General features: G+C 43.3%; 2 protein-coding genes across 5 annotated transcripts in view; one reads left to right on the plus strand and one right to left on the minus strand.

Moving 5' to 3' along the window:
* The first annotated feature begins 972 nt into the window (after nucleotides 1-972).
* bida (BH3 interacting domain death agonist) lies at nucleotides 973-12,830 on the plus strand. 2 transcript variants are annotated; one of them, XM_041838159.1, is made up of 4 exons: nucleotides 973-1,075; nucleotides 1,373-1,638; nucleotides 5,253-5,386; nucleotides 11,990-12,830. In XM_041838159.1, exons 2-4 carry the CDS (start codon nucleotides 1,383-1,385, stop codon nucleotides 12,191-12,193), a joined length of 594 nt encoding a protein of 197 aa, XP_041694093.1. In that variant the 5' UTR covers nucleotides 973-1,075; nucleotides 1,373-1,382; the 3' UTR covers nucleotides 12,194-12,830. The 2 variants fall into 2 exon arrangements, with proteins under 2 accessions (XP_041694093.1, XP_041694094.1); XM_041838160.1 differs by having other exon boundaries at nucleotides 1,376-1,638.
* Nucleotides 12,831-15,522: 2,692 nt separating this feature from the next.
* bcl2l13 (BCL2 like 13) overlaps nucleotides 15,523-24,243 on the minus strand; it is a 50,069-nt gene continuing 41,348 nt past the window's right edge. For all 3 annotated transcript variants that reach the window (XM_041838163.2, XM_041838162.2, XM_041838161.2), the window contains exon 7: nucleotides 15,523-17,252. In XM_041838163.2, coding sequence (XP_041694097.1) covers nucleotides 16,281-17,252 — 972 coding nt within the window. In that variant the 3' untranslated portion in view covers nucleotides 15,523-16,280. The remainder of the gene's footprint in view (nucleotides 17,253-24,243) is intronic.

Raw genomic sequence — 24,243 nt, forward strand, 5'->3', positions numbered from 1 at the left:
CCCACACACAAGTATATCACAGAGTGCATGTGTGCTTATGGAAGATTCAAAACAACTTGGGTTACATCATCCTCTCACTAACATCCAGTTTTGTTAATTGGCCAGCGCAGGTCATGAAATGGGAGAAGTATTGTATGCTACTGTAAGTCCTTGTTTTTGGAGCAGCTATTTCGTGTGTTTAGGTCATTTGTAACTTTATATTACAGCATGCATATATACATTCTTGTTGAATAAAGCCTGGTATTATTGATCTGAGGATGGCCTGTATGCAATTTGGTCTAGGATTCAGAAAGCATTATCAGCAGGGCTGGAATGGTTCACAATCACGTTTTGCCCTATTTAATAGGTAGCCCATTTCAATGGAGTATTCTACAAACAAATTGCGACATATCCTTCGAAATTACTTTGGCTCTTCCTAGAAATAGCACACCATCAACACACTTCAGTAGCTACAATAAGGGAGTTCCGTTACTCCCGCCTGGGCCCCGGTGTAGGCGTGTTTTGCGTCCGCTGAAAACTGAGGGCATTCGATTTAGAACCGGGCGGCCTCCCGGCGTGAGCCAGGTGCCTGGTTTAAAGCCCACTGCGATGTCGCCTCAAAACAAAAGTGACTTAATTAAGCACGTGTAATAATTAGTAGGATTCTGTGGTTTCCCATGCAAAAGTGATTGCGTTTGATAAAAACGCTTTATCTGCCTTCCCAATTAAAAATAGAAAATACAAACATTTATTTTATGGAAAAGAGATGTATGTTTCTGGATGATGCACAATGCTGCCTTGTTAACAAATGACCGAGCCGCGCAGATTACTGTTCGATTTGAGAAAGGCGCGCCTCCCTCACCGCTTCTGCTCGTTTATGTCACGGCCAAGAGCCGGTACCCCGCGACTCAGCATAATCGAATCCGCCCAATGCGGGGAATGTACCAAACCGAACCCCCAATTTCCCCAAACTGACCGCTTGCGTGTGGAGAACAACGCAGACTCGGCGGTGTCAATCAGCTTGTGTTGCTAGCTATTACAAGTTGTAATAAGCAAGCTAAACTTTACCACCCAATATATTTACTGTTTTTACACGGTGAGTGAACAGAGCAAATATGTTAGCATTGAGTTTATTGCTATTTGTTAGCATCAACACGGGCAAAAGTTACGTTTAATAGCTATCTAACGTTAGCTAGCTAGACATGTTTTGTTCGCACTCCATTGAATGGAAAGTAGCGAGCTTCTGCCGGTTTAGTACTTAGTTTGCTGACTGTCCTACTGGTAACATTCAGCTAGCTAGTAAATACTTGGGTAAAAATGCGTTTATAGACAACTTTATAGCTAGTTCATATCTGATGAAATTGCAATGGCTAGCTTATGTTTTTCCCTGTAGCAGAACAGCGATGGACTGTGGGGATGTTCAGTGCACTCCCCTGGTCTTTCTGACTTTCCTTCAGCAGCAGATCTGCAGCAATGCGGAGTTCCGGAGAGAGTTGGACTCATTGGGCCGGGAGCTGAAGCTTTCCCAGGACATAAACGGCAATGGTCTGGGTATTGACATCCACGAGGAGGGCGAGCTTCAGACAGATGGACACTTCTGCAGCAGCAGCAGGATCTTACTGGAGGGGCTTGAGCCTCAGGTTGCGCTGGCATGGCCCGGTGGGTTGGTTGGTTTACTTCGTTTTTCTTTTACTGTATGATTGAAATTTCATCAGTCACATTCGCTTAGTTTTGACAAGTCGAAACCTTGGGACTATAAGGTTATATCTGACATTTTTGTCAAAAATGAGTTAGTCACATATATTTGATCTGTGAAGTACTATTAGAATTTTAGCAACCAGGAAATGGCGGAGTGATTTCTGAATAGTGCATCTTTAAGTCAAAAAAATGAAAAACTAGAAAGTTCTATCTGTATAAACCAATTTGAACTTGGTCCTATCTGCAATCCAATCACAAGCCTGAACAAATACAGACGGAACAATCAGAACACGTCTTTGCCATCTCACTCTATGTATGGTCTACGGCAGGCTAGTCAAGCCAGCAATAATGGCATTCAAGCAAAAACAACACTGTCAGAAAGCTTAAAGTAAATTGTTGTCACATCGTTGTTCAGTGACAGTAATTCAGCTGATGATCATAATACATTTCTTAATGTATTTGATAGTGTTCTGACTATCTTGGTAAAATAGTGTTATTCTATCATTAATGTATTCAAATAGCTACAGTTTTCTTAACTGAACATTTCTAATTAAGAAGTTGCAGATAGATTTGCATTAAAATGGGCAGAAATAGCATTTTTTTTTAAAATACGATTTCTCTAGCAAGGATTTAGCTAGGACTGTCTGTGAGTGGTCTGAGTGGGGAGGGGGAAACTAGCTGTTAATGGCAGAGAGCTTTGGAACTCTCTTTGTTATTGGTCTATTAACCAATTTACCACATGGAGATGTCACCATGGAAAGCCGAAACCCCCGCCCATGCAAACCTGCTGATTAGAAGGTCCTGTGTAGATTGTATTTTCAACCAGCAATTATCAGGAAATAACACAGATTTAAAAAAATCACTATTTTATAGTGTTAGTTTCATCAGCTGTTGTACAATATGATACAGTGGCGCAGTGGTCTAAGGCACTGCATCGCAGTGCTAGCTGTGCCACTAGAGATCCTGGTTCGTATCCAGGCTCTGTCGTAGCCGGCCGCGACCGGGAGACCCATGGGGCGGCGCACAATTGGCCCAGCGTTGTCCAGGGTAGGGGAGGGAATGGCCGGCAGGGATGTAGCTCAGTTGGTAGAGCATGGCGTTTGCAACGGCAGGGTTGTGGGTTCGATTCCCACGGGGGGCCAGTATAAAAAATAATGTATGCACTCACTAACTGTAAGTCGCTCTGGATAAGAGCGTCTGCTAAATGACTAAAATGTAAATGTAATACAAAAAACAGGAAAAAATGATTTTGGACTGCACAGGGCCTTTAAAAAATGGAAGTGTTAATGAATTGACCTACAAAAAAGCAGAGAACCATTCACACAGATCCGATACCTGTATTTTGGTTACAGGGTCTGTGAAAATACAGGAATCATGACTAGGTCTTTATGTGGGTTTTAATTTACCATGGGGCAATTCCACTGTAAAATAATGATTCTGAGACTATGCCAAAAAAAAACAATGATTACAAAGTTAAACAAACCATACAACTCTATGCACAAGGATTACTTGTATGGTTTGTTTAACTTTGCAGTCATTGGTTTTTGTTTGGCATACATTTTAAAGTGAAAAATCTGAGTTCCAGCATTCTGTTACTGTGGAATTGCCCCATGATTTTTACCCCCTACGCCTTTCAGATATACACTACCAGTCAAAAGTTTGGACACACCTACTCATTCAAGGGTTTTTCTTTATTTTTACAATTTTTTTACATTGTAGAATAATAGTGAAGACATCAAAACTATGAAATAACACATATGGAATCATGTAGTAACCAAAAAAGTGTTAAATCAAATATATATTTTATATTTGAGATTCTTCAAATAGCCACCCTTTGCCTTGATGACAGCTTTGCACACTCTTGGCATTCTCTCAACCAGCTTCATGAGGTAGTCACCTGGAATGCATTTCAATTAACAGGTGTGCCTCCTTAACAGTTCATTTGTGGAATTTATTTCCTTCTTAATGCGTTTGAGCCAATCAGTTGTGCTGTGACAAGTTAGGGGGGGTATACAGAAGATAGCCCTATTTGGTAAAAGACCAAGTCCATATTATGGCAAGAACAGCTCAAATAAGCGAAGAGAAACGACAGTCCATCATTACTTTAAGACATGAAGGTCAGTCAATACGAAACATTTCAAGAACTTTGAAAGTTTCTTCAATTGCAGTCGCAGAAACCATCAAGCGCTATGATGAAACTGGCTCTCATGAGAACCGCCACAGGAATGGAAGACCCAGAGTTACCTCTGTTGCAGAGGATAAGTTCATTAGAGTTACCAGCCTCAGAAATTGCAGCCCAAATAAATGCTTCACAGAGTTCAAGTAACAGACACATCTCAACATCAACTGTTCAGAGGGGACTGTGTGAATCAGGCCTTCATGGTCGAATTGCTGCAAAGAAACTACTACTACATTTTTACATTTTACATTTTAGTCATTTAGCAGACGCTCTTATCCAGAGCGACTTACAGGATCAATTAGAGTTAAGTGCCTTGCTCAAGGGCACATCGACAGATTTTTCACCTAGTCGGCTCGGGGATTAGAACCAGCAACCTTTCGGTTACTGGCACAACGCTAAAGGACACCAATAAGAAGAAGAGACCTGCTTGGGCCAAGAAACACGAGAAATGGACATTAGACCGGTGTCTTTGTGAGACGCGGTGTGGGTGAACGGATGATCTCCGCATGTGTAGTTCCCACCATAAAGCATGGAGGAGGAGGTGTTATGGTGTGGGGGTGCTTTGCTGGTGACACTGTCTGTGATTTATTTAGAATTCAAGGCACACTTAACCAGCATGGCTACAACAGCCTTCTGCAGCGATACGCCATCCCATCTGGTTTGGTGGGACTATCATTTGTTTTTCAACAGGACAATGACCCAACACACCTCCAGGCTGTGTAAGGGCTATTTTACCAAAAAGGAGAGTGATGGAGTGCTGCATCAGATGACCTGGACTCCACAATCCCCCGACTTCAACCAAATTGAGATGGTTTGGGATGAGTCGGACGGCAGAGTGAAGGAAAAGCAGACAACAAGTGCTCAGCATATGTGGGAACTCCTTCAAGACTGTTGGAAAAGCATTCCAGGTGAAGCTGGTTGAGAGAATGTAAAGCGTGTGCAAAGCTGTCATCAAGGCAAAGGGTGGCTATTTGAAGAATCTCAAATATAAAATATATTTTATACTATGTTACTATGATTCCATATGTGTTATTTCATAGTTTTGATGTCTTCACTATTATTCTACAATGTAATTTTTTTTTAGAAATTAAGAAAAACCCTTGAATGAGTAGGTGTGTCCAAACCTTTGACTGGTACTGTATAAAAAAGCTGGCATGGTAAAATAGTGGGATTTTTGTCTGTATATGAAAGGGATATTACAAAAGGGGCAGTATATGTACTGCTGAACATCTCAGCTTTACTGTACTATGTGACAGGGATCTGGCACATCTGCATTGAACCATTGTTGTGAAAGTGTAAGTGATTGAAAATTGTACTGTGTTGACATCAAAATGTGGATACTTTATAACTGTTCATATTCAATATGATTTTGACTAACATGTTCTTTGCCCTCCAGATAACCCTGCCGAAGAAGAAGCCCTGAGGGGTGTCGCTGCAGGGCTGATTGAAATAGCTGATCAGCTTGAGCGTAATGTGGTGGCCCAGGCTGCTGAGAATCTGACCAAGAAACTGCAGAAGTATTCCATTGGGGTAGGTTTCTGGAATCCTGGTTACTTGGATTGCTCAGAACTATACTGAACAAATATATAAGTGCAACATGTAAAGTGTTGGTCCAATGATTCATGAGCTGAAGATAAAAGATCCCAGAATTTTTCCATATGCACAAAAAGCTTATTTCTCTCACATTTTGTGCACAAATTTGTTTACATCCCTGTTAGTGAGCATTTCTCCTTTGCCAAGATAATCCATCCACCTGACAGGTGTGGCCTATCAAGAAGCTGGCAAATCCCCCTGGATAGATTATTAATTGAAAAATGGTATGGTTGAGAGGGATGAGGCAAAGGGAATAGCAAGTAAGTCTGACAAAACAGCAGACTGGAAAACATACAGTGAATTGAGAAATCACGTAACTAAACAAAAATAAGAAACTATACTGTGGAACAAAGATAAATTATATAAAGAATGATAGTAAGAAGCTCTGGAGTACTTTAAATGAAATTCTAGGCAAGAAAGCAAACTCGACTCCATCCTTCATTGAGGCAGATGGCTTGTTCATAACAAAACCCTTTGATATTGCCAACCACTTTAATAACTTTTTTGTTGACAAGATTAGCATACTTAGGTACAGTGAGGGAAAAAAGTATTTGATCCCCTGCTGATTTTGTACGTTTGCCCACTGACAAAGACATGATCAGTCTATAATTTTAATGGTAGGTTTATTTGAACAGTGAGAGACAGAATAACAACAAAAAAATCCAGGAAAACGCATGTCAAAAATGTTATACATTGATTTGCATTTTAATGAGGGAAATAAGTATTTGACCCCTCTGCAAAACATGACTTAGTACTTGGTGGCAAAACCCTTGTTGGCAATCACAGAGGTCAGACGTTTCTTGTAGTTGGCCACCAGGGTTGCACACATCTCAGGAGGGATTTTGTCCCACTCCTCTTTGCAGATCTTCTCCAAGTCATTAAGGTTTCGAGGCTGACGTTTGGCAACTCAAACCTTCAGCTCCCTCCACAAATTTTCTATGGGATTAAGGTCTGGATACTGGCTAGGCCACTCCAGGACCTTAATGTGCCTCTTCTTGAGCCACTCCTTTGTTGCCTTGGCCGTGTGTTTTGGGTCATTGTCATGCTGGAATACCCATCCACGACCCATTTTCAATGCCCTGGCTGAGGGAAGGAGGTTCTCACCCAAGATTTGACGGTATATGGCCCCGTCCATCGACCCTTTGATGCGGTGAAGTTGTCCTGTCCCCTTAGCAGAAAAACACCCCCAAAGCATAATGTTTCCACCTCCATGTTTGACGGTGGGGATGGTGTTCTTGGGGTCATAGGCAGCATTCCTCCTCCTCCAAATACGGCGAGTTGAGTTAATGCCAAAGAGCTCCATTTTGGTCTCATCTGACCACAACACTTTCACCCAGTTCTCCTCTGAATCATTCAGATGTTCATTGGCTAACTTCAGACGGGCATGTATATGTGCTTTCTTGAGCAGGGGGACCTTGCGGGCGCTGCAGGATTTCAGTCCTTCATGGCGTAGTGTGTTACCAATTGTTTTCTTGGTGACTATGGTCCCAGCTGCCTTGAGATCATTGACAAGATCCTCCTGTGTAGTTCTGGGCTGATTCCTCACCATTCTCATGATCATTGCAACTCCACGAGGTGAGATCTTGCATGGAGCCCCAGGCCGAGGGAGATTGACAGTTCTTTTGTGTTTCTTCCATTTGCGAATAATCGCACCAACTGTTGTCACCTTCTCACCAAGCTGCTTGGCGATGGTCTTGTTGCCCATTCCAGCCTTGTGTAGGTCTACAATCTTGTCTCTGACATCCTTGGAGAGCTCTTTGGTCTTGGCCATGGTGGAGAGTTTGGAATCTGATTGATTGATTGCTTCTGTGGACAGGTGTCTTTTATACAGGTAACAAGCTGAGATTAGGAGCTCCCTTTAAGAGTGTGCTCCTAATCTCAGCTCGTTACCTGTATAAAAGACACCTGGGAGCCAGAAATCTTTCTGATTGAGAGGGGGTCAAATAATTATTTCCCTCAATAAAATGCAAATCAATTTACAGTGGGGAAAAAAGTATTTAGTCAGCCACCAATTGTGCAAGTTCTCCCACTTAAAAATATGAGAGAGGCCTGTAATTTTCATCATAGGTACACGTCAACTATGACAGAGAAAATGAGGAAAAAAATCCAGAAAATCACATTGTAGGATTTTTAATGAATTTATTTGCAAATTATGGTGGAAAATAAGTATTTGGTCAATAACAAAAGTTTCTTAATACTTTGTTATATACCCTTTGTTGGCAATGGCACAGGTCAAACGTTTTCTGTAAGTCTTCACAAGGTTTTCACACACTGTTGCTGGTATTTTGGCCCATTCCTCCATGCAGATCTCCTCTAGAGCAGTGATGTTTTGGGGCTGTCGCTGGGCAATACGGACTTTCAACTCCCGCCAAAGATTTTCTATGGGTTTGAGATCTGGAGACTGGCTAGGCCACTCCAGGACCTTGAAATGCTTCTTACGAAGCCACTCCTTCGTTGCCCGGGCGGTGTGTTTGGGATCATTGTCATGCTGAAAGACCCAGCCACGTTTCATCTTCAATGCCCTTGCTGATGGAAGGAGGTTTTCACTCAAAATCTCATGATACATGGCCCCATTCATTCTTTCCTTTACACGGATCAGTCGTCCTGGTCCCTTTGCAGAAAAACAGCCCCAAAGCATGATGTTTCCACCCCCATGCTTCACAGTAGGTATGGTGTTCTTTGGATGCAACTCAGCATTCTTTGTCCTCCAAACACGACGAGTTGAGTTTTTACCAAAAAAGTTATATTTTGGTTTCATCTGACATTCTCCCAATCCTCTTCTGGATCATCCAAATGCACTCTAGCAAACTTCAGACGGGCCTGGACATGTACTGGCTTAAGCAGGGGGACACGTCTGTACTGCAGGATTTGAGTCCCTGGCAGCGTAGTGTGTTACTGATGGTAGGCTTTGTTACTTTGGTCCCAGCTCTCTGCAGGTCATTCACTAGGTCCCCCGTGTGGTTCTGGGATTTTTGCTCACCGTTCTTGTGATCATTTTGACCCCACAGGGTGAGATCTTCCGTGGAGCCCCAGATCGAGGGAGATTATCAGTGGTCTTGTATGTCTTCCATTTCCTAATAATTGCTCCCACAGTTGATTTCTTCAAACCAAGCTGCTTACCTATTGCAGATTCAGTCTTCCCAGCCTGGTGCAGGTCTACAATTTTGTTTCTGGTGTCCTTTGACAGCTCTTTGGTCTTGGCCATAGTGGAGTTTGGAGTGTGACTGTTTGAGGTTGTGGACAGGTGTCTTTTATACTGATAACAAGTTCAAACAGGTGCCATTAATACAGGTAACGAGTGGAGGACAGAGGAGCCTCTTAAAGAAGAAGTTACAGGTCTGTGAGAGCCAGAAATCTTGCTTGTTTGTAGGTGACCAAATACTTATTTTCCACCATAATTTGCAAATAAATTCATTAAAAATCCTACAATGTGATTTTCTGGATTTTTTCCCTCATTTTGTCTGTCATAGTTGACGTGTACCTATGATGAAAATTACAGGCCTCTCTCATCTTTTTAAGTGGGAGAACTTGCACAATTGGTGGCTGACTAAATACTTTTTTTCCCCACTGTATAACATTTTTGACATGCGTTTTTCTGGATATTTTTGTTGTTATTCTGTCTCTCACTGTTCAAATAAACCTACCATTAAAATTATAGACTGATCATTCCTTTTCAGAGGGCAAACGTACAAAATCAGCAGGGGATCAAATACTTTTTTCCCTTAGTGTATGACATGCAAAAAACAAATGCTGAGCCTTCATAATAATAATAATAATAATAATATGCCATTTAGCAGACGCTTTTATCCAAAGCGACTTACAGTCATGCGTGCATACATGTTTAGGTATGGGTGGTCCCGGGAATCGAACCCACTACCCTGGCGTTACAAGCGCCAAATTCATGCATAATCTACCAGATAATGAAAGACAACCACTGTAGTTTTGAGTTCCACAAAGTGGGTGTGGAAGAGGTGAAATAATTGTTGCTATCTATAAGGACAAACCACCCGGTACCGACAACCTGGATGGTAAATTGCTGAGGATGGTGGCGGAATACATTGTGACTCCTGTCTGCCACATCTTCAATTTAAGCCTAGAAGACGGTGTGTGCCCTCAGACATGGAGGGAGGCAAAGGTCATTTCACTACCCAAGAATAGCAGAGCACCCTTTAATGGTTCAAACAGCCGACCAATCAGCCTTTTAGAAGTGCTTAGCCAACTTTTGGAAAAAATTGTTTGATCAAATACAAAGTTATTTTACAGAAAACAAATTAACAATAAACTTTCAGCATGCGTATAGGGAAGGGTGCATAATTCTCAGCACTGACACAAACTACTGATGATTGGCTGAAAGAAATTGATAGTAAGAAGATTGTGGGAGCTGTTTTGTTAGACTTCAGTGCAGCTTTTAATGTAATTGATCATAACCTATTGCTGAAAAAACGTATGTGTCATGGATTTGCATCCTCTGCCTTATTATGGATTGATTGAAAGTTACATATCTAATAGAACACAGAGGGTTTTCGTTAATGGAAGCGCCTCTCATGCAAATTCAGTTGAGTGTGGTGTATTGCAGGGCAGCCGGCTAGGGGCATTATTGTTTTCTGTTTTTACAAATCACCTTCCACTGACCTTGAATAAAGCCTGTGTGTGTATGTACGCTGTCGACTCAACAGTCAAATAAATAACACAGAGCTCCAGTCAGGTTTAGAATGGGGAACTAGCAATAGGCTGGTGCTAAATAACTCAAAAACTAAAAGCATTATTTTTGGGACAAATCACTCGCTCAATGCTAAACCTCGTTTAGATCTATTATTGAATAATGTGGTTATTGAGCAAGTTGAGGAGACTAAACTGCTGGGTGTAACCCTAGATAGCATGCTTTCATGGTTAAAACATATAGACTCAATGGTTGCTAAAATGGGAAAAGGTCTGTCCATGATAGGGCGTTGCTCTGCCTTCTTGACATCTCAGTCGACCAGACAGGTCCTACAGGCCCTAGTTTTGTCGCACCTGGACTACTGCCCAGCTGTGTGGTCATGTGCGGCAAAGAAGGACATAGGTAAATTGCAGTTCGTCCAGAACAAAGCAGCACGTATCGCACTTAGATGTACACAGAGGGAAAGTGTCAGTAACATGCATAAGTCTCTCCTGGCTCAAAGTTGAGGAGAAATTGACTGGATCACTATTGGTCTTTGTGCGAGGTATTGATGTGTTGAAGATACCGAACTGTCTGTTCAAGCAGTTGGCACACAGTTCGAACACTCATCGGTACAACAAAAAACATGCAACCAGAGTTCTGTTCACAGTCCCCAGGTCCAGAACAGAGGCTGGGAAACGCAGTTGTAGCTCAGTTGGTAGAGCATGGCGCTTGCAACGGCAGGGTTGTGGGTTCGATTCCCACGGGGGGCCAGGGGGGCCAGTATGAAAATGTATGCACTCACTAACTGTAAGTCGCTCTGGATAAGAGCGTCTGCTAAATGACTAAAATGTAAATGTATTAAATAGAGCCATGACTACATGGAACTCTGCCACCACAGGTAACTCAAGCTAGCAATAAAACACATTTAAAAAAACATAAAAGAACACCTTACCCCACAAAGGGGCTGTGAAGAGACACAGCCATTTTATATATATTGTATTGTAATTTGCACTGTATTATGTATTAGACCTAGATATTGTGTGTATGTACTAATGTGTAGGCTATGTGTGACATTTTAAATTGATGTATTTCAGTCCTTGACTAATAATGTTCTGTATTATGTCATGTTTCATGTGGACCCCAGGAAGAGTAGCTGATGCTTTTGCAGCGGCTAATAGGGATCCTAATAAATACTAAATAAATACTAAACAGCATGATCATTACACAGGTGCACCTTGTGCTGGGGATAATAAAAGGCCTCTCTAAAATGTGCAGTTTGTCACACAACACAATGCCACAGATGTCTCAAGTTTTGAGGGAGCGTGCAATTGGCATGCTGACTGCAGGAATGTGCACCAGAGCATTGAATGTTAATTTCTCTACCATAAGCCTCCTCCAACATCGTTTTAGAGAATTTGGCAGTACGTCCAACCGGCCTCACAACCATAGACCACGTCAGTCCAGGACCTCCACATCCGGCTTCTTCTTGGGATAGTCTGAGACCAGCCACCTAGAGAGCTGATGAAACTGAGGAGTATTTCTGTCTGTAATAAAGCACTTTTGTGGGGGGGAAACTCATTGGCTGGGCCTGGTTCTCCAGTGGGTGGCTGCTCCCTTGCCCACTCATGTGAAATCCATATATTAGGGCCTAATTAATTCATTTCAATTGACTGATTCCCTTATATGAACTATAACTCTGTAAAACCGTTAATTGTTGCATGTTAAGTTTAGATTTTTGTTCAGTGTATATATAGAATGTCTATGTCTAGAAATGTATGTAAATCATGGTGTTCCTGCTGTGAATTGAAACCACAGGGGTTATAAAGTATTATCTAGTAATGGGTATAAGATCAATCCATAAGTATGTCAAAGGTCTGATGCCTGTGTGTGTTCCTCAGCTGTGGAAGCACCACCTAGCCCTGGAAGTGGAGTGGGTGAAGAAGCAGGGCCTCGGCCCTGTGCTGGACCATCTACCCCAGGAGAAGGTGATCATGGCCCTCACTCTGACCCTGGTGAAGGGGGTGTGTGAGCACGCCCCCCTGCTGCTCCGTAACCTGTTCAACACAGCAGTTCAGTTCATAAACCCTACCGTGGCCAGGTGACTTCAAAACAGACCCCAAACTCTACGGACTCTCCACTCTGGACGGATGCTTGATTACCAATCAATAGTGAGTGTGCCGTTTAGTTCAGGGGCACATTCATTTTCTTAACAAGCTACTCAGTAAATATAGAACATTCAAATTATTTTTTTGAAAAGATGTGATTCTGAAAGTGTTTGCCACTGGATTTGGAAACTTGAGTGCTTTATTTTACCAGCTCTGATACTGCAAAGGGATAGAGAAGTGTCATGCATCGTCTGCTGTTTTCACTTCCACATACATTGTGCTTGAAGTTTATTTTTTTTAATAGTTTTTTTTCCCAAAACAGTTTTGTAACAATACATGGCTTCCTCAAAAGGGATAAATCCACTTTTTGTTTTAAAGACCATGTTAGTTTTGTTAAATGCCTTTTGGTTTGTTGTATGCATAGATATCCTATGATGATGATGCAGGGATATACATTTAAATTAAAATAAATGTAAGAGTAATACAATTATGTAAGGAAGAACCATTTTATTAACTTGTTCATGTGTACAAAACCACAACGATGCAGTTTAAATGATGTATTCTGGTCTCAAACTGTACATATAGGTAAAGTGCTAAATTGGGGATTTTACAGCCGTACTGTACTTTCCAAATACTTAGTTTCCCTTTGTACATTCTTTCAGCTAGTTTGCATACATGAAAGCATCCTTGTACATTTGTTTTCAATGGAACGAGGAACAAAACCATTTGTCATTTGTCTCACCCACACATCTTCTTACCCACACAACTTGCTGTTGTTTACCACCCCAGACCACACATGGTTGTATTTACACTTGGCTAAGCAGCAGTGTGTAGTGAGTTGTGTGCATCTTTACAGTTCTGATATTGACCAAGTAAGCTGTGGGAATCCACTAACCAGTGAACACAAAGCTGGACAACCAGTTTCCAGTTTAACAGAACTCCACTAATACTTTTTCACTTGGATCAAGTGTTCACATTTCACGCTCCAGACTTGAGTGCCCTGTAAAAAAAATATGTAATTTTTGTACTCGACACCTGAGGTCTACAGTGTATATTTTATTTTTGGATTCACATTGTACGGCAACTAACAGAGGAAGATATGTTTCCCTTAGTGGGAATGTTGTTAGCATGTTGCCTCTTGATTGTCTGTGGCAGGGCTGGCATGTTAAGCTTTGTAAATCTATACTGTACAAGGTAGGCACGCTATGGGGTTACAGCGGAATGGCAAGGCAGTGCTGGGTGGGCAGTTTTGGCCAGCAGAGGGGACAAGCGGCACCTGGCACAACAGAGGGCTGAGGACAGGGTAGCTGAAGAAAGGCAGTCCCTGTGAAGTTAGTTACTGATAGACTGGGGGAGTTGGGAATGAGAGCATAAATTGATTCAAGACAAAACTCATTTTCCTTTTGATTTTAATAGGCTCACAGTGTCAGATGAAATCAAGTAGTCATGTCTTTCATGTTTGATATTTCAATCTTAAACCTTGTATCTCTCTTGGACACAACTTGTGTTGAACAAATTAATATGAAATTCAGTGTCTTGGTGCAGTCATTCCCAGCCCTCCATCCCCTGTCGTCAGAGCACAGTACATGGAACAGGATTGACCATGGTGCTGTCATGGTTAAGCTGGCTTTAGGAGTGGTTGATGTTTTCACTCACGCAAACACACAATAGTTAACACACACAAGGTTGATAGTGACCATTGACAGTTTTATAGCAGATAATCTAAACATCTATTTAAGGAGATGGTTAGTAATCAAACGGCACTCCGGCTGTGAACTGCGGTGATCTTGTCCCCCTTTCTTTTCTTTTCCCCATTAAAAAACAATTTCATTGCAGTCATTATACTACTGCAATATGACCACAAATCATAACTATCTAAAGCGATAACAGAGACACAGGAGTCTGTTTACTAAATGACTGAAATTAGTAACTGATATATTCATTGTGAAGAGTAGTTGGCCTTTGAGTCATGGCATCCTATTCACATCTTAAAGTGGAAGCCCTCAATTTCCCAAAACTTCCCAAAATAACATTTATCATCAGGTGGTGTAGTAAGTGACCGGCGATCAGCATTTAATAAAGGAAAGAAAAAAAGTAGATAAACATACACTATATACACACACAAAAGTATGTGGACACCCCTTCAAATGAGTGGATTCAGCTATTTCAGCCACACCCGTTACTGACAGGTGTATAAAACCAAGCACACACCCATGCAATCTCCATAGACAAACATTGGCAGTAGAACGGCCTTACTGAAGAGCTCAGTGACTTTCAAAGTGGCACCTTCATAGGATGCCACCTTTCCAACAAGTCAGTAAGTCAAATTTCTGCCCTGCTAGAGCTGCCACAGTCAACTAGAAGTGCTGTTCTTGTGAAGTGGTAACGTCGAGGAGCAACAACGGCTCAGCTGCGAAGCGGTAGGCCACACAAGCTCACGGAACCTGACCGCCGAGTGATGAAGCGCGCAGCGTGTAAAAATCGTCTGTCCTCGGTTGCAACACTCACTAACGAGTTCCAAACTGCCTCTGGAAGCAACGTCAGCACAAGAACAGTTTGTCAGGAGCTTCATGAAATGGGTTTCCATGGCCGAGCAGCAGCACACAAGCCTAAGATCACCATGCGCAAGGCTAAGCGTCTGCTGGAGTGGTGTAAAGCTCGCCGCCATTGGACTCTGAAGCGATGAATCACGCTTCACCATCTGGCAGTCCCGACAGACAAATCTGGGTTTGGCGGATGCCAGGAGAACGCTACCTGCCCCAATGCATAGTGCCAACTGTAAAGTTTGGTGGAGGAGGAATAATGGTCTGGGGCTGTATTTCATGGTTCGGGCTTGGCCCCTTAGTTCCAGTGAAGGGAGATCTTAATGCTACAACATACAATGACATTCTATACGATTCTGTGCTTCCAACTTTGTGGCAACAGTTCGGGGAAGGCCCTTTCCTGTTTTAGCATGACAATGCCCCGTGCACAAAGCGAGGTCCATACAGAAATGGTTTGTCGAGATCGGTGTGGAAGAACTTGACTGGCCTGGACAGAGCCCTGACCTCAACCCCATCGAACACCTTTGGGATGAATTGGAACGCAGACTGCAAGTCAGGCCTAATCGCCCAACATCGGTGCCCATCCTCACTAATGCTCGTGGCTGAATGGAAGCAAGTCCCCACAGCAATGTTCCAACATCTAGTGGAAAGCCTTCCCAGAAGAGTGGAGGCTGTTATAGCAGCAAAGAGGGGACCAACTCCATATTAATGCCCATGATTTTGGAATGAGATGTTCGATGAGCAGGTGTCCACATACCTTTGGTCATGTAGTGTATCTATTTCCCATTTTAGTGTGATATTATTAATCCCAATCAAGTGCTTTATGAACAATATTGTCCCTTTATGGGGCTCAATTCTGCAGACATACTTCTATAGGCACATCAGGGTCTCCAGTACAGTTAATCTTATATTCTTATATCACATACATACTGTAATTCTAAAAACTAATCAAAAGTCTAATCATGATCAGTTAATTGCCCGTAAAAATAAAAAACCATGCCCATCTAATCCTTGAAGAAAGGTTTGCTTTTCAGAGGACATAATGTGGTCAGAACTTAGATTTTTCTATATGAATATTGGAATAGCTACCCTTTTCCCTTCCCTTCCTTGCAACAGAACAGGGAATTCTGACTCTTCTGCGCTACACCCACTAGGCTCTAAGGACAAAGAGGTACCCCAAGCTCCAGCCGAGAGGGTAACATACAGGGTGTATCTGTGACGTGCATCCGGATGGCACAGAACAGAACCAAGCACCTGGAAAACAACAGAGAAACCGTGAGAAAAAAATAATACAAATGTCCTTTCCAGTTTGAGAGTTGATGGGTTGGAGGCAGCAATGTACAACTGAAGACAAACATCTCAAAACGCCAGATGAGCAGAGATGAGAACGGGGAAAACAAAAATGGAGAGAGGGAAAATAAGTAATTGTTCACATGGTGTGTCCACCTGGTGGTGGCAGCACAGCAGCCCCGATTACCAGCAGTGAACCAGGCAGGGACCAGGGAGGAGGGGAGGTCTGGGGCCCGGTTCTTCCTGCTAGGCTACTTCTTCCGGTAGGTCATGACTCCCCAGGCCACCACAGCAGCTAGGGCCACCAGAGCGGCTCCACCATACAGCAGCACTGGGATCTCTGACTTGGGCTCTGGTTCCGTCTGCACCGGGGGCTCCTCGGCAGGGGCCACAGGGGCCTCCACAGGGGCTGGGAGTGCCTCCAGGATGGGCGCTGCAGCCAGCTCCAGCACAGTCTCTGACTGAGGTTCAGGCTGGGGCTCCTCTGGATCTGGCTCTGGAACGGGCTCTGGTTGGGGTGGTGCTGCGACTGGTTCTGGAACGGGCTCTGGTTCTGGAACTGGCTCTGCTGGTGGGGGAGTAGAGGGCGCCTTGGCGGGGTATGGGGGTGCTGCCTCCACAACAGGGGCAGGCTCAACCATACGGGCTGGAGCAGGGGGCTCTGACACTGGGACAGGGGATGGGGCACGCGGCTCTGACCGAACCGCCGACAGGGGAGCAGGCGTCTCTATGATGACCGGCTCCTCAAGATATACCACCACAGGCTCTGGGGCTGCTAGGACAGGAGGCGGAGTGTCATCCCTAAACTCCGCCCTCAGCTCAGCCAGCTCGCTCTCCGTCCCCAGCACGCTCAGCATGCTCTCCTGCAACTCGGCCCCGCCCTCACCCTCCTCTGCGTCCTCTCGCTCCACATGCACGATGTCAGAGTTGGAGGAGTTGTTCTCACTGCGCTCCTCAGCCAGGGCGCCCTCGTTGCTGTCCAGACTCTTGACGTCTTCGGGGTGGTCCATCATGCTCACCTGTGCCCAGGAATCGTTGCCTGCCAGAGACACGGGTAAGCTCTCCGTTTGCCAGCTGCCCGGCCCACTGCTGTCTCCGGTGCCCAGCAGCGATGCGGGGGGACTGAGCTGGCCAGGAAGCTGCTCTCCAGACAGGATGTAGATGTCGTTGCTGTCCTCGGTTATGATCACGCCTTGCTCCTCCTCCAGGCTAAACACTGTACCCTGAAGAGAGAAGAGAGAGGTCAGTGTTGAACCAAAAAATTACAAGTTAGCTCTTTATTAAAAGTGAAAATGGCTAATGGGTTCTAATAAGCATATTACATTTCAAGTAGGACAAAACCTATGCCAGTGGCACTATATAGCCCACTATTAAAAAAGGTGTCAAACCTCAAAATTCTATAAATTTGTTGTAAATTTCCAAGCAATATCACAATAAAAATGTTTGACGCACATCTCTGAGAAAGTACACCGTGTCACATCACCATTCACTTATATTTTTTTACAGCAGTTGCAATACAAAAGGCATTGTTGTGGTCAAGACAATTGTGCAGTCATCACCTGAAACCCCAACATCAGCCCACCGGAGGCTACAGTAAAATCAGCTTGAAACTACAAAGTAGCCAAACTGAGTCATCGTAATTACCAAAGACCTGCTGTGTTGACTTCCTGCTGAACATTCTCAGGAAGACACAGATCATATCACAACACCTCATGTAGATTTATGTGGTTTATTGTCAAGTGATTTGTGAAGAGGTAGTGTGTTTCCCTGCCCTTGATGAATACAAGTCCCATAAATAAAATACACACCCTTGACAAGTTACATACATATATGTGTGTGTGTGTGTGTGTGTGTGTGTGTACGTACACACACAGTTGAAGTCGGAAGTTTACATACACCTTAGTCCTGACATTAAATCCTAGTAAAAATTCCCTGTCTTAGGTCAGTTAGGATCAGCACTTTATTTTAAGAATGTGAAATGTCAGAATAATAGTAGAGAGAATGATTTATTTCAGCTTTTATTTCTTTCATCACATTCCCAGTGGGTCAGAAGTTTGCATACACTCAATTAGTATTTGGTAGCATTGCCTTTAAATTGTTTAACTTGGGTCAAACGTTTCGGGTAGCCTTCCACAAGCTTCCCACAATAAGTTGGGTGAATTTTGGCCCATTCCTCCTGACAGAGCTGGTGTAACTGAATCAGGTTTGTAGGCCTTGCTCGCACACGCTTTTTCAGTTCCGCCCAAACATTTTCTATAGGATTGAGGTCAGGGCTTTGTGATGGCCACTCCAATACCTTGACTTTGTTGTCCTTAAGCCATTTTGCCACAACTTTGGAAGTATGCTTAGGGTCATTGTCCATTTGGAAGACCCATTTGCAACCAAGCTTTAACTTCCTGACTGATGTCTTGAGATGTTGCTTCAATATATCCACATAATTTTCCTTCCTCATGATGCCATCTATTTTGTGAAGTGCACCAGTCCCTCCTGCAGCAAAGCACCCCCACAGCATGATGCTGCCACCCCAATGCTTCACAGTTGGGATGGTGTTCTTTAGCTTGCAAGCCCCCCCCCTTTTTCCTCCAAACATAACGATGGTCATTATGGCCAAACAGTACTATTTTGTTTAATCAGACCAGAGGACATTTCTCCAAAAAGTACGATATTTGTCCCCATGTGCAGTTGCAAACCGTAGTCTGGCTTTTTTATGCCGGTTTTGGAGCAGTGGCTTCTTCCTTGCTGAGCGACTTTTCAGGTTATAATATAATAATATGCCATTTAGCAGACGCTTTTATCCAAAGCGACTTACAGTCATGCGTACATACATTTTTACGTATGGGTGGTCCCGGGGATCGAACCCACTACCCTGGCGTTACAAGCGCCATGCTCTACCAATTGAGCTACAGAGGACTCGTTTTACTGTGGATATAGATGATTTTGTACCCGTTTCCATCTTCACAAGGTCCTTTGCTGTTGTTCTGGGATTGATTTGCACTTTTTGCACCAAAGTACGTTCATATCTAGGAGACAGAACGCGTCTCCTTCCTGAGCGGTATGACGGCTGCGTGGTCCCATGGTGTTTATACTTCCGTACTATTGTTTGTACAGATGAACATGGTACCTTCAGGCGTTTGGAAATTGCTCCCAAGGATGAACCAGACTTGTGGAGGTCTACAATTATTTTTCTGAGGTCTTGGCTGATTTCTTTTGATTTTCCCATGGTGTCAAGCAAAGAGGCACTGAGTTTGAAGGTATGCCTTGAAATACATCCACAGGCACACCTCCAATTGACTCAAATGATGTCAATTAGCCTATCAGAAGCTTCTAAAGCCATGACATAATTTTCTGGAATTTTCCAAGCTGTTTAAAGGCACAGTCAACTTAGTGTATGTAAACTTCTGACCCACTGGAATTGTGATACAGTGAATTATAAGTGAAATAATCTGTCTATAAACAATTGTTGGAAAAATTACTTGTGTCATGCACAAAGTAGATGTCCTAACTGACTTGCCAAAACTATAGTTTGTTAAAAAGGAAATTTGTGGAGTGGTTGACAAACAAGTTTTAATGACTCCAACCTAAGTGTACAGTGGGGGAAAAAAGTATTTAGTCAGCCACCAATTGTGCAAGTTCTCCCACTTAAAAAGATGAGAGAGGCCTGTAATTTTCATCATAGGTACACGTCAACTATGACAGACAAAATGAGAACAAAAAATCACATTTTAGGATTTTTAAATGAATTTATTTGCAAATTATGGTGGGAAATAAGTATTTGGTCAATAACAAAAGTTTCTCAATACTTTGTTTTATACCCTTTGTTGGCAATGAAACAGGTCAAACGTTGTCTGTAAGTCTTCACAAGGTTTTCACACACTGTTGCTGGTATTTTGGCCCATTCCTCCATGCAGGTCTCCTCTAGAGCAGTGATGTTTTGGGGCTGTCGCTGGGCAACACGGACTTTCAACTCCCTCCAAAGATTTTCTATGGGGTTGAGATCTGGAGACTGGCTAGGCCACTCCAGGACCTTGAAATGCTTCTTACGAAGCCACTCCTTCGTTGCCCGGGCGGTGTGTTTGGGATCATTGTCATGCTTAAAGACCCAGCCACGTTTCATCTTCAATGCCCTTGCTGATGGAAGGAGGTTTTCACTCAAAATCTCACGATACATGGCCCCATTCATTCTTTCCTTTACACTGATCAGTCGTCCTGGTCCCTTTGCAGAAAAACAGCCCCAAAGCATGATGTTTCCACCCCCATGCTTCACAGTAGGTATGGTGTTCTTTGGATGCAACTCAGCATTCTTTGTCCTCCAAACACGACGAGTTGAGTTTTTACCAAAAAAGTTCTATTTTGGTTTCATCTGACATTCTCCCAATCCTCTTCTGGATCATCCAAATGCACTCTAGCAAACTTCAGACAGGCCTGGACATGTACTGGCTTAAGCAGGGGGACACGTCTGGCACTGCAGGATTTGAGTCCCTGGCGGCGTAGTGTGTTACTGATGGTAGGCTTTGTTACTTTGGTCCCAGCTCTCTGCAGGTCATTCACTAGGTCCCCCCGTGTGGTTCTGGGATTTTTGCTCACCGATCATTTTGACCCCACGGGGTGAGATCTTGCGTGGAGCCCCAGATCGAGGGAGATTATCAGTGGTCTTGTATGTCTTCCATTTCCTAATAATTGCTCCCACAGTTGATTTCTTCAAACCAAGCTGCTTACCTATTGCAGATTCAGTCTTCCCAGCCTGGTGCAGGTCTACAATTTTGTTTCTGGTGTCCTTTGACAGCTCTTTGGTCTTGGCCATAGTGGAGTTTGGAGTGTGACTGTTTGAGGTTGTGGACAGGTGTCTTTTATACTGATAACAAGTTCAAACAGGTGCCATTAATACAGGTAACGAGTGGAGGACAGAGGAGCCTCTTAAAGAAGAAGTTACAGGTCTGTGAGAGCCAGAAATCTTGCTTGTTTGTAGGTGACCAAATACTTATTTTCCACCATAATTTGCAAATAAATTCATTAAAAATCCTACAATGTGATTTTCTGGATTTTTTTTCCTCAATTTGTCTGTCATAGTTGACGTGTAACTATGATGAAAATTACAGGCCTCATCTTTTTAAGTGGGAGAACTTGCACAATTGGTGGCTGACTTAATACTTTTTTCCCCCACTGTATGTAAACTTCCGACTTCAACTGTGTGTGTGTGTGTGTGTGTGTTATATATATATATATACGCATATACATATACTTTTTTTTTTTTAAATACTTTTTTTTTAATGTTCAGTTCACATAGAATTTAAAAGTATGCATTAAGGTGATTAATAGAATATACTTGTCAAAAACGAATGTTGATGTTAAATTTCTATAGCTTCCTAAATCTATTTTACAATGGAGGAGTACCAAAATGGCTGTGCGGTAACTTCAATACAGCGCCCACTGTCAGTCATCCATGGTTCATACACATCATTGATGTGACAAGTTTGTGTTTGTATGCACATCTCTTTATGGTTTTCATGCCACCTAGTGGTATGGATGGGAACTAACAGGGTCAAAAGCCTGACATTATGTTATCTGACAGTCATATGGCTATAGAGTGAATCTGGGTAAATGCAATAGTTCCATTTAGCCTATATGTTTTTAGATGTCAATCTTTGCCTTGGTAGGGAGGTAGGAGGCTGTAAAATACAGGCACATTTCATAACAGGTGAGATATTTGTGTAGGAAGCTTTAACATCGGCACATAACCTCAGTGAGTGGCTATTATCTCCACTCTCATAGGGTAGAACAGTGATGTGGGATGGCTCAGATATAGGCCAGCGAGTTAATGTAGTAATGTACACAATGACCAAGCATGAGTCAGAACCCTACTTTGATTTGGAATGCCTCAGGGACATTCTGTTCAAACAGGGCAGAGCACAGTCTGTCTCCACTGGACTCTAGAGGGATATCACTGCCTACTACTCCAGATTTGTCTACTCCAACTGTCACAGAATAAAACACCCGGACTCCTGCAGCCTAAAAACATCCCTGAACGGTGTCTGTGTGTCAGTGCCCCTATTCCCATCTCCCCTTTCACCCAAATGATGCTCCCTCATTCCTACAGCCCCATAGGATCCCATATAGGAGGTTAGGGAACTATGGCACTTCCTTGGCATTCACCCAACAATACGCCAGTCAGTTAACTTCTACTTGAAAACCCTTTCTGGAAGAGTTTCCTAGTATTAATCCATGAGTTCCCCTCTGGCGTCTCCCCAGGCCTCCTACCCTGTAATCCCAGTCATATCTCTGCCCCTCAGATCTGAGCAAGCAGATGCAAAGAGATTAATATTTCAAATCTGTAATCCGCCGGGGCGTACGTGGTTCCCTGTTCACATCTAATCCATGCTCAGATCCAGAGATCAGGGCAGAGCAGTTGGATCTTCCATAGCTGCGGCTAGCACAGCAGAGGTGGCCAGGAGCGGTTTGGGTTGGGTTAGGGTGGCTGGCTGGCTGCATCACGTGTCAGACGATGTGACAATGGCTGCCTCGGGGCACAGACTGAACTCCTTAAGTAGGGGCAGCAGGTAGCCCTGGACCTGACAGGATGGATCTGACAGCACTAGCTGACCCAGCCTAAACCGCATCTCCCCCACGAAAAGATGAAGGTTAAACTGTTACGGTTCATTCAGGTAGGCTACATAACTGCTCTGCTACACTCATCTTCCATTCAAACAGGCTTGCATCGGACTCGCAGCCCATTAATGGGGCCCCTACTGTATCTATGTAAAATACAGTTGTTTACCCTATGGGCTTATGGCATCACTGAAGGTTATGTTCTCCTTACAAGGACATTCTCTCAGAGAGGCCAGGCTGCATCCCTGGAGGCCAGGCAGGGGATTAAAACAAACGCCAGCCCTTTCTAGCATTTACTCTGGCTGGCTGTAAGCTGATTTGCGTGTGGGAGAGTGGTTTAAAAACATTTTCTAAAAACCCTCCTCTCTGGGCAGAGTTGCAGTATTTGATAAAGCAGCCATGTTGTGTGAGAGCCAAAGGGATAGGTCTCGATCTATTGGGAGTAACGACCGTTGGGGTCTATACGTGAGTCAAGTCAATATGCATCTTAGGCTATAATCAGTAGTAGACCCTCACCCAGTTACTGAAGCCATAAAACTATTTTCATTCTATATCTATGGTTCTCAAAAGAACATGATATGGTAAAGCACTAATAAAAGCCATCTCCAGCATCAGGCTAAGTAGACCACCTTCACTAGCTAGCAGCTAAACACCTTGAAACCTTGGGATAAGACTACATGCACGACCAAAAGTGAACGGTGATTTCTGCAACTCACAAGGACAGAGCATCAGCAGACAACACTGAAATAGATATTTAGGCTACTTAATATAAAAATACAAAAACACCAAACCTGAGACACCAAACTGTCCACACCTTCACTCCCTGTGAAAACCTAAAACACCTATTTATCCTGTAGAGACTAGAACTTCCCAATAACCTGAAACAAAGACCGTAGCTATAGAGCACTGAGGTGTTGTGATCTGTTGTCAGGCGTGTTACACAGCTCTCAACCCTCACCGCAGGTCAAACACACACGACAGACACACCCACATTCCTCTGAGAGGAAGGCAGGCAGCCCCTCCACACAGGAAAAGGGTGGAAAAGGTAGAACAGCTATTAAGCAACCTTCGCGCTAGGTAGTTATTATGCACTCAACAATGCTGTGTTAAAACGCCTGAACAAACCATGTGTTAAACATACCTCAGGAATGACACTAGGCCTCTAGTGAACTTATGCACGGTTACTACGACGGTCAAGGGACAACACAAGTTATCAAACAAATCTAGTAGGACTAGTACTACTAGGCCCAGACAGATACCTCTAACATGGAGTCGGGTAGAGATTAGATCCTTCAAGATCCTTTAGAAAGGGAAACATGCATTTCTTGGACCAAGCTGATTCAGTAGTGTAAAACACACATCCCCTCTTCGCCCTGCAGAGTCTCAGTCACATGTGACTTGCTGCCTGGCCTGCCACCTAAAATTGGCTGTAGCGGTCAACATGCCACAGCTCTTTGCCAATACAAATACTAGAACTGGGAACTCAACTCATGTCACAGGCTGGCTGATTTCGCTTCACTTGTTTTTTTTTTAGTGCCATTAAATAGTGAAAGAATAATTGTTTATTGTCCTTTTATCCAATGTTAATGCTTAGCATAAATGTATGCATTG

Source organism: Coregonus clupeaformis, chromosome 19 (genome assembly GCF_020615455.1).
Source record: "Coregonus clupeaformis isolate EN_2021a chromosome 19, ASM2061545v1, whole genome shotgun sequence".
Classification (NCBI taxonomy): Eukaryota; Metazoa; Chordata; class Actinopteri; order Salmoniformes; family Salmonidae; genus Coregonus; species Coregonus clupeaformis.

Excerpts from the sequence above, each read along its gene's own strand:
- bida (XM_041838159.1), top strand. The coding sequence starts at position 1,383 with ATGGACTGTGGGGATGTTCAGTGCACTCCCCTGGTCTTTCTGACTTTC. Across the intron at positions 1,639-5,252 it reads GGTTGCGCTGGCATGGCCCG|ATAACCCTGCCGAAGAAGAA; the intron begins GTGGGTTGGTTG and ends TTTGCCCTCCAG. Across the intron at positions 5,387-11,989 it reads TGCAGAAGTATTCCATTGGG|CTGTGGAAGCACCACCTAGC; the intron begins GTAGGTTTCTGG and ends TGTGTTCCTCAG.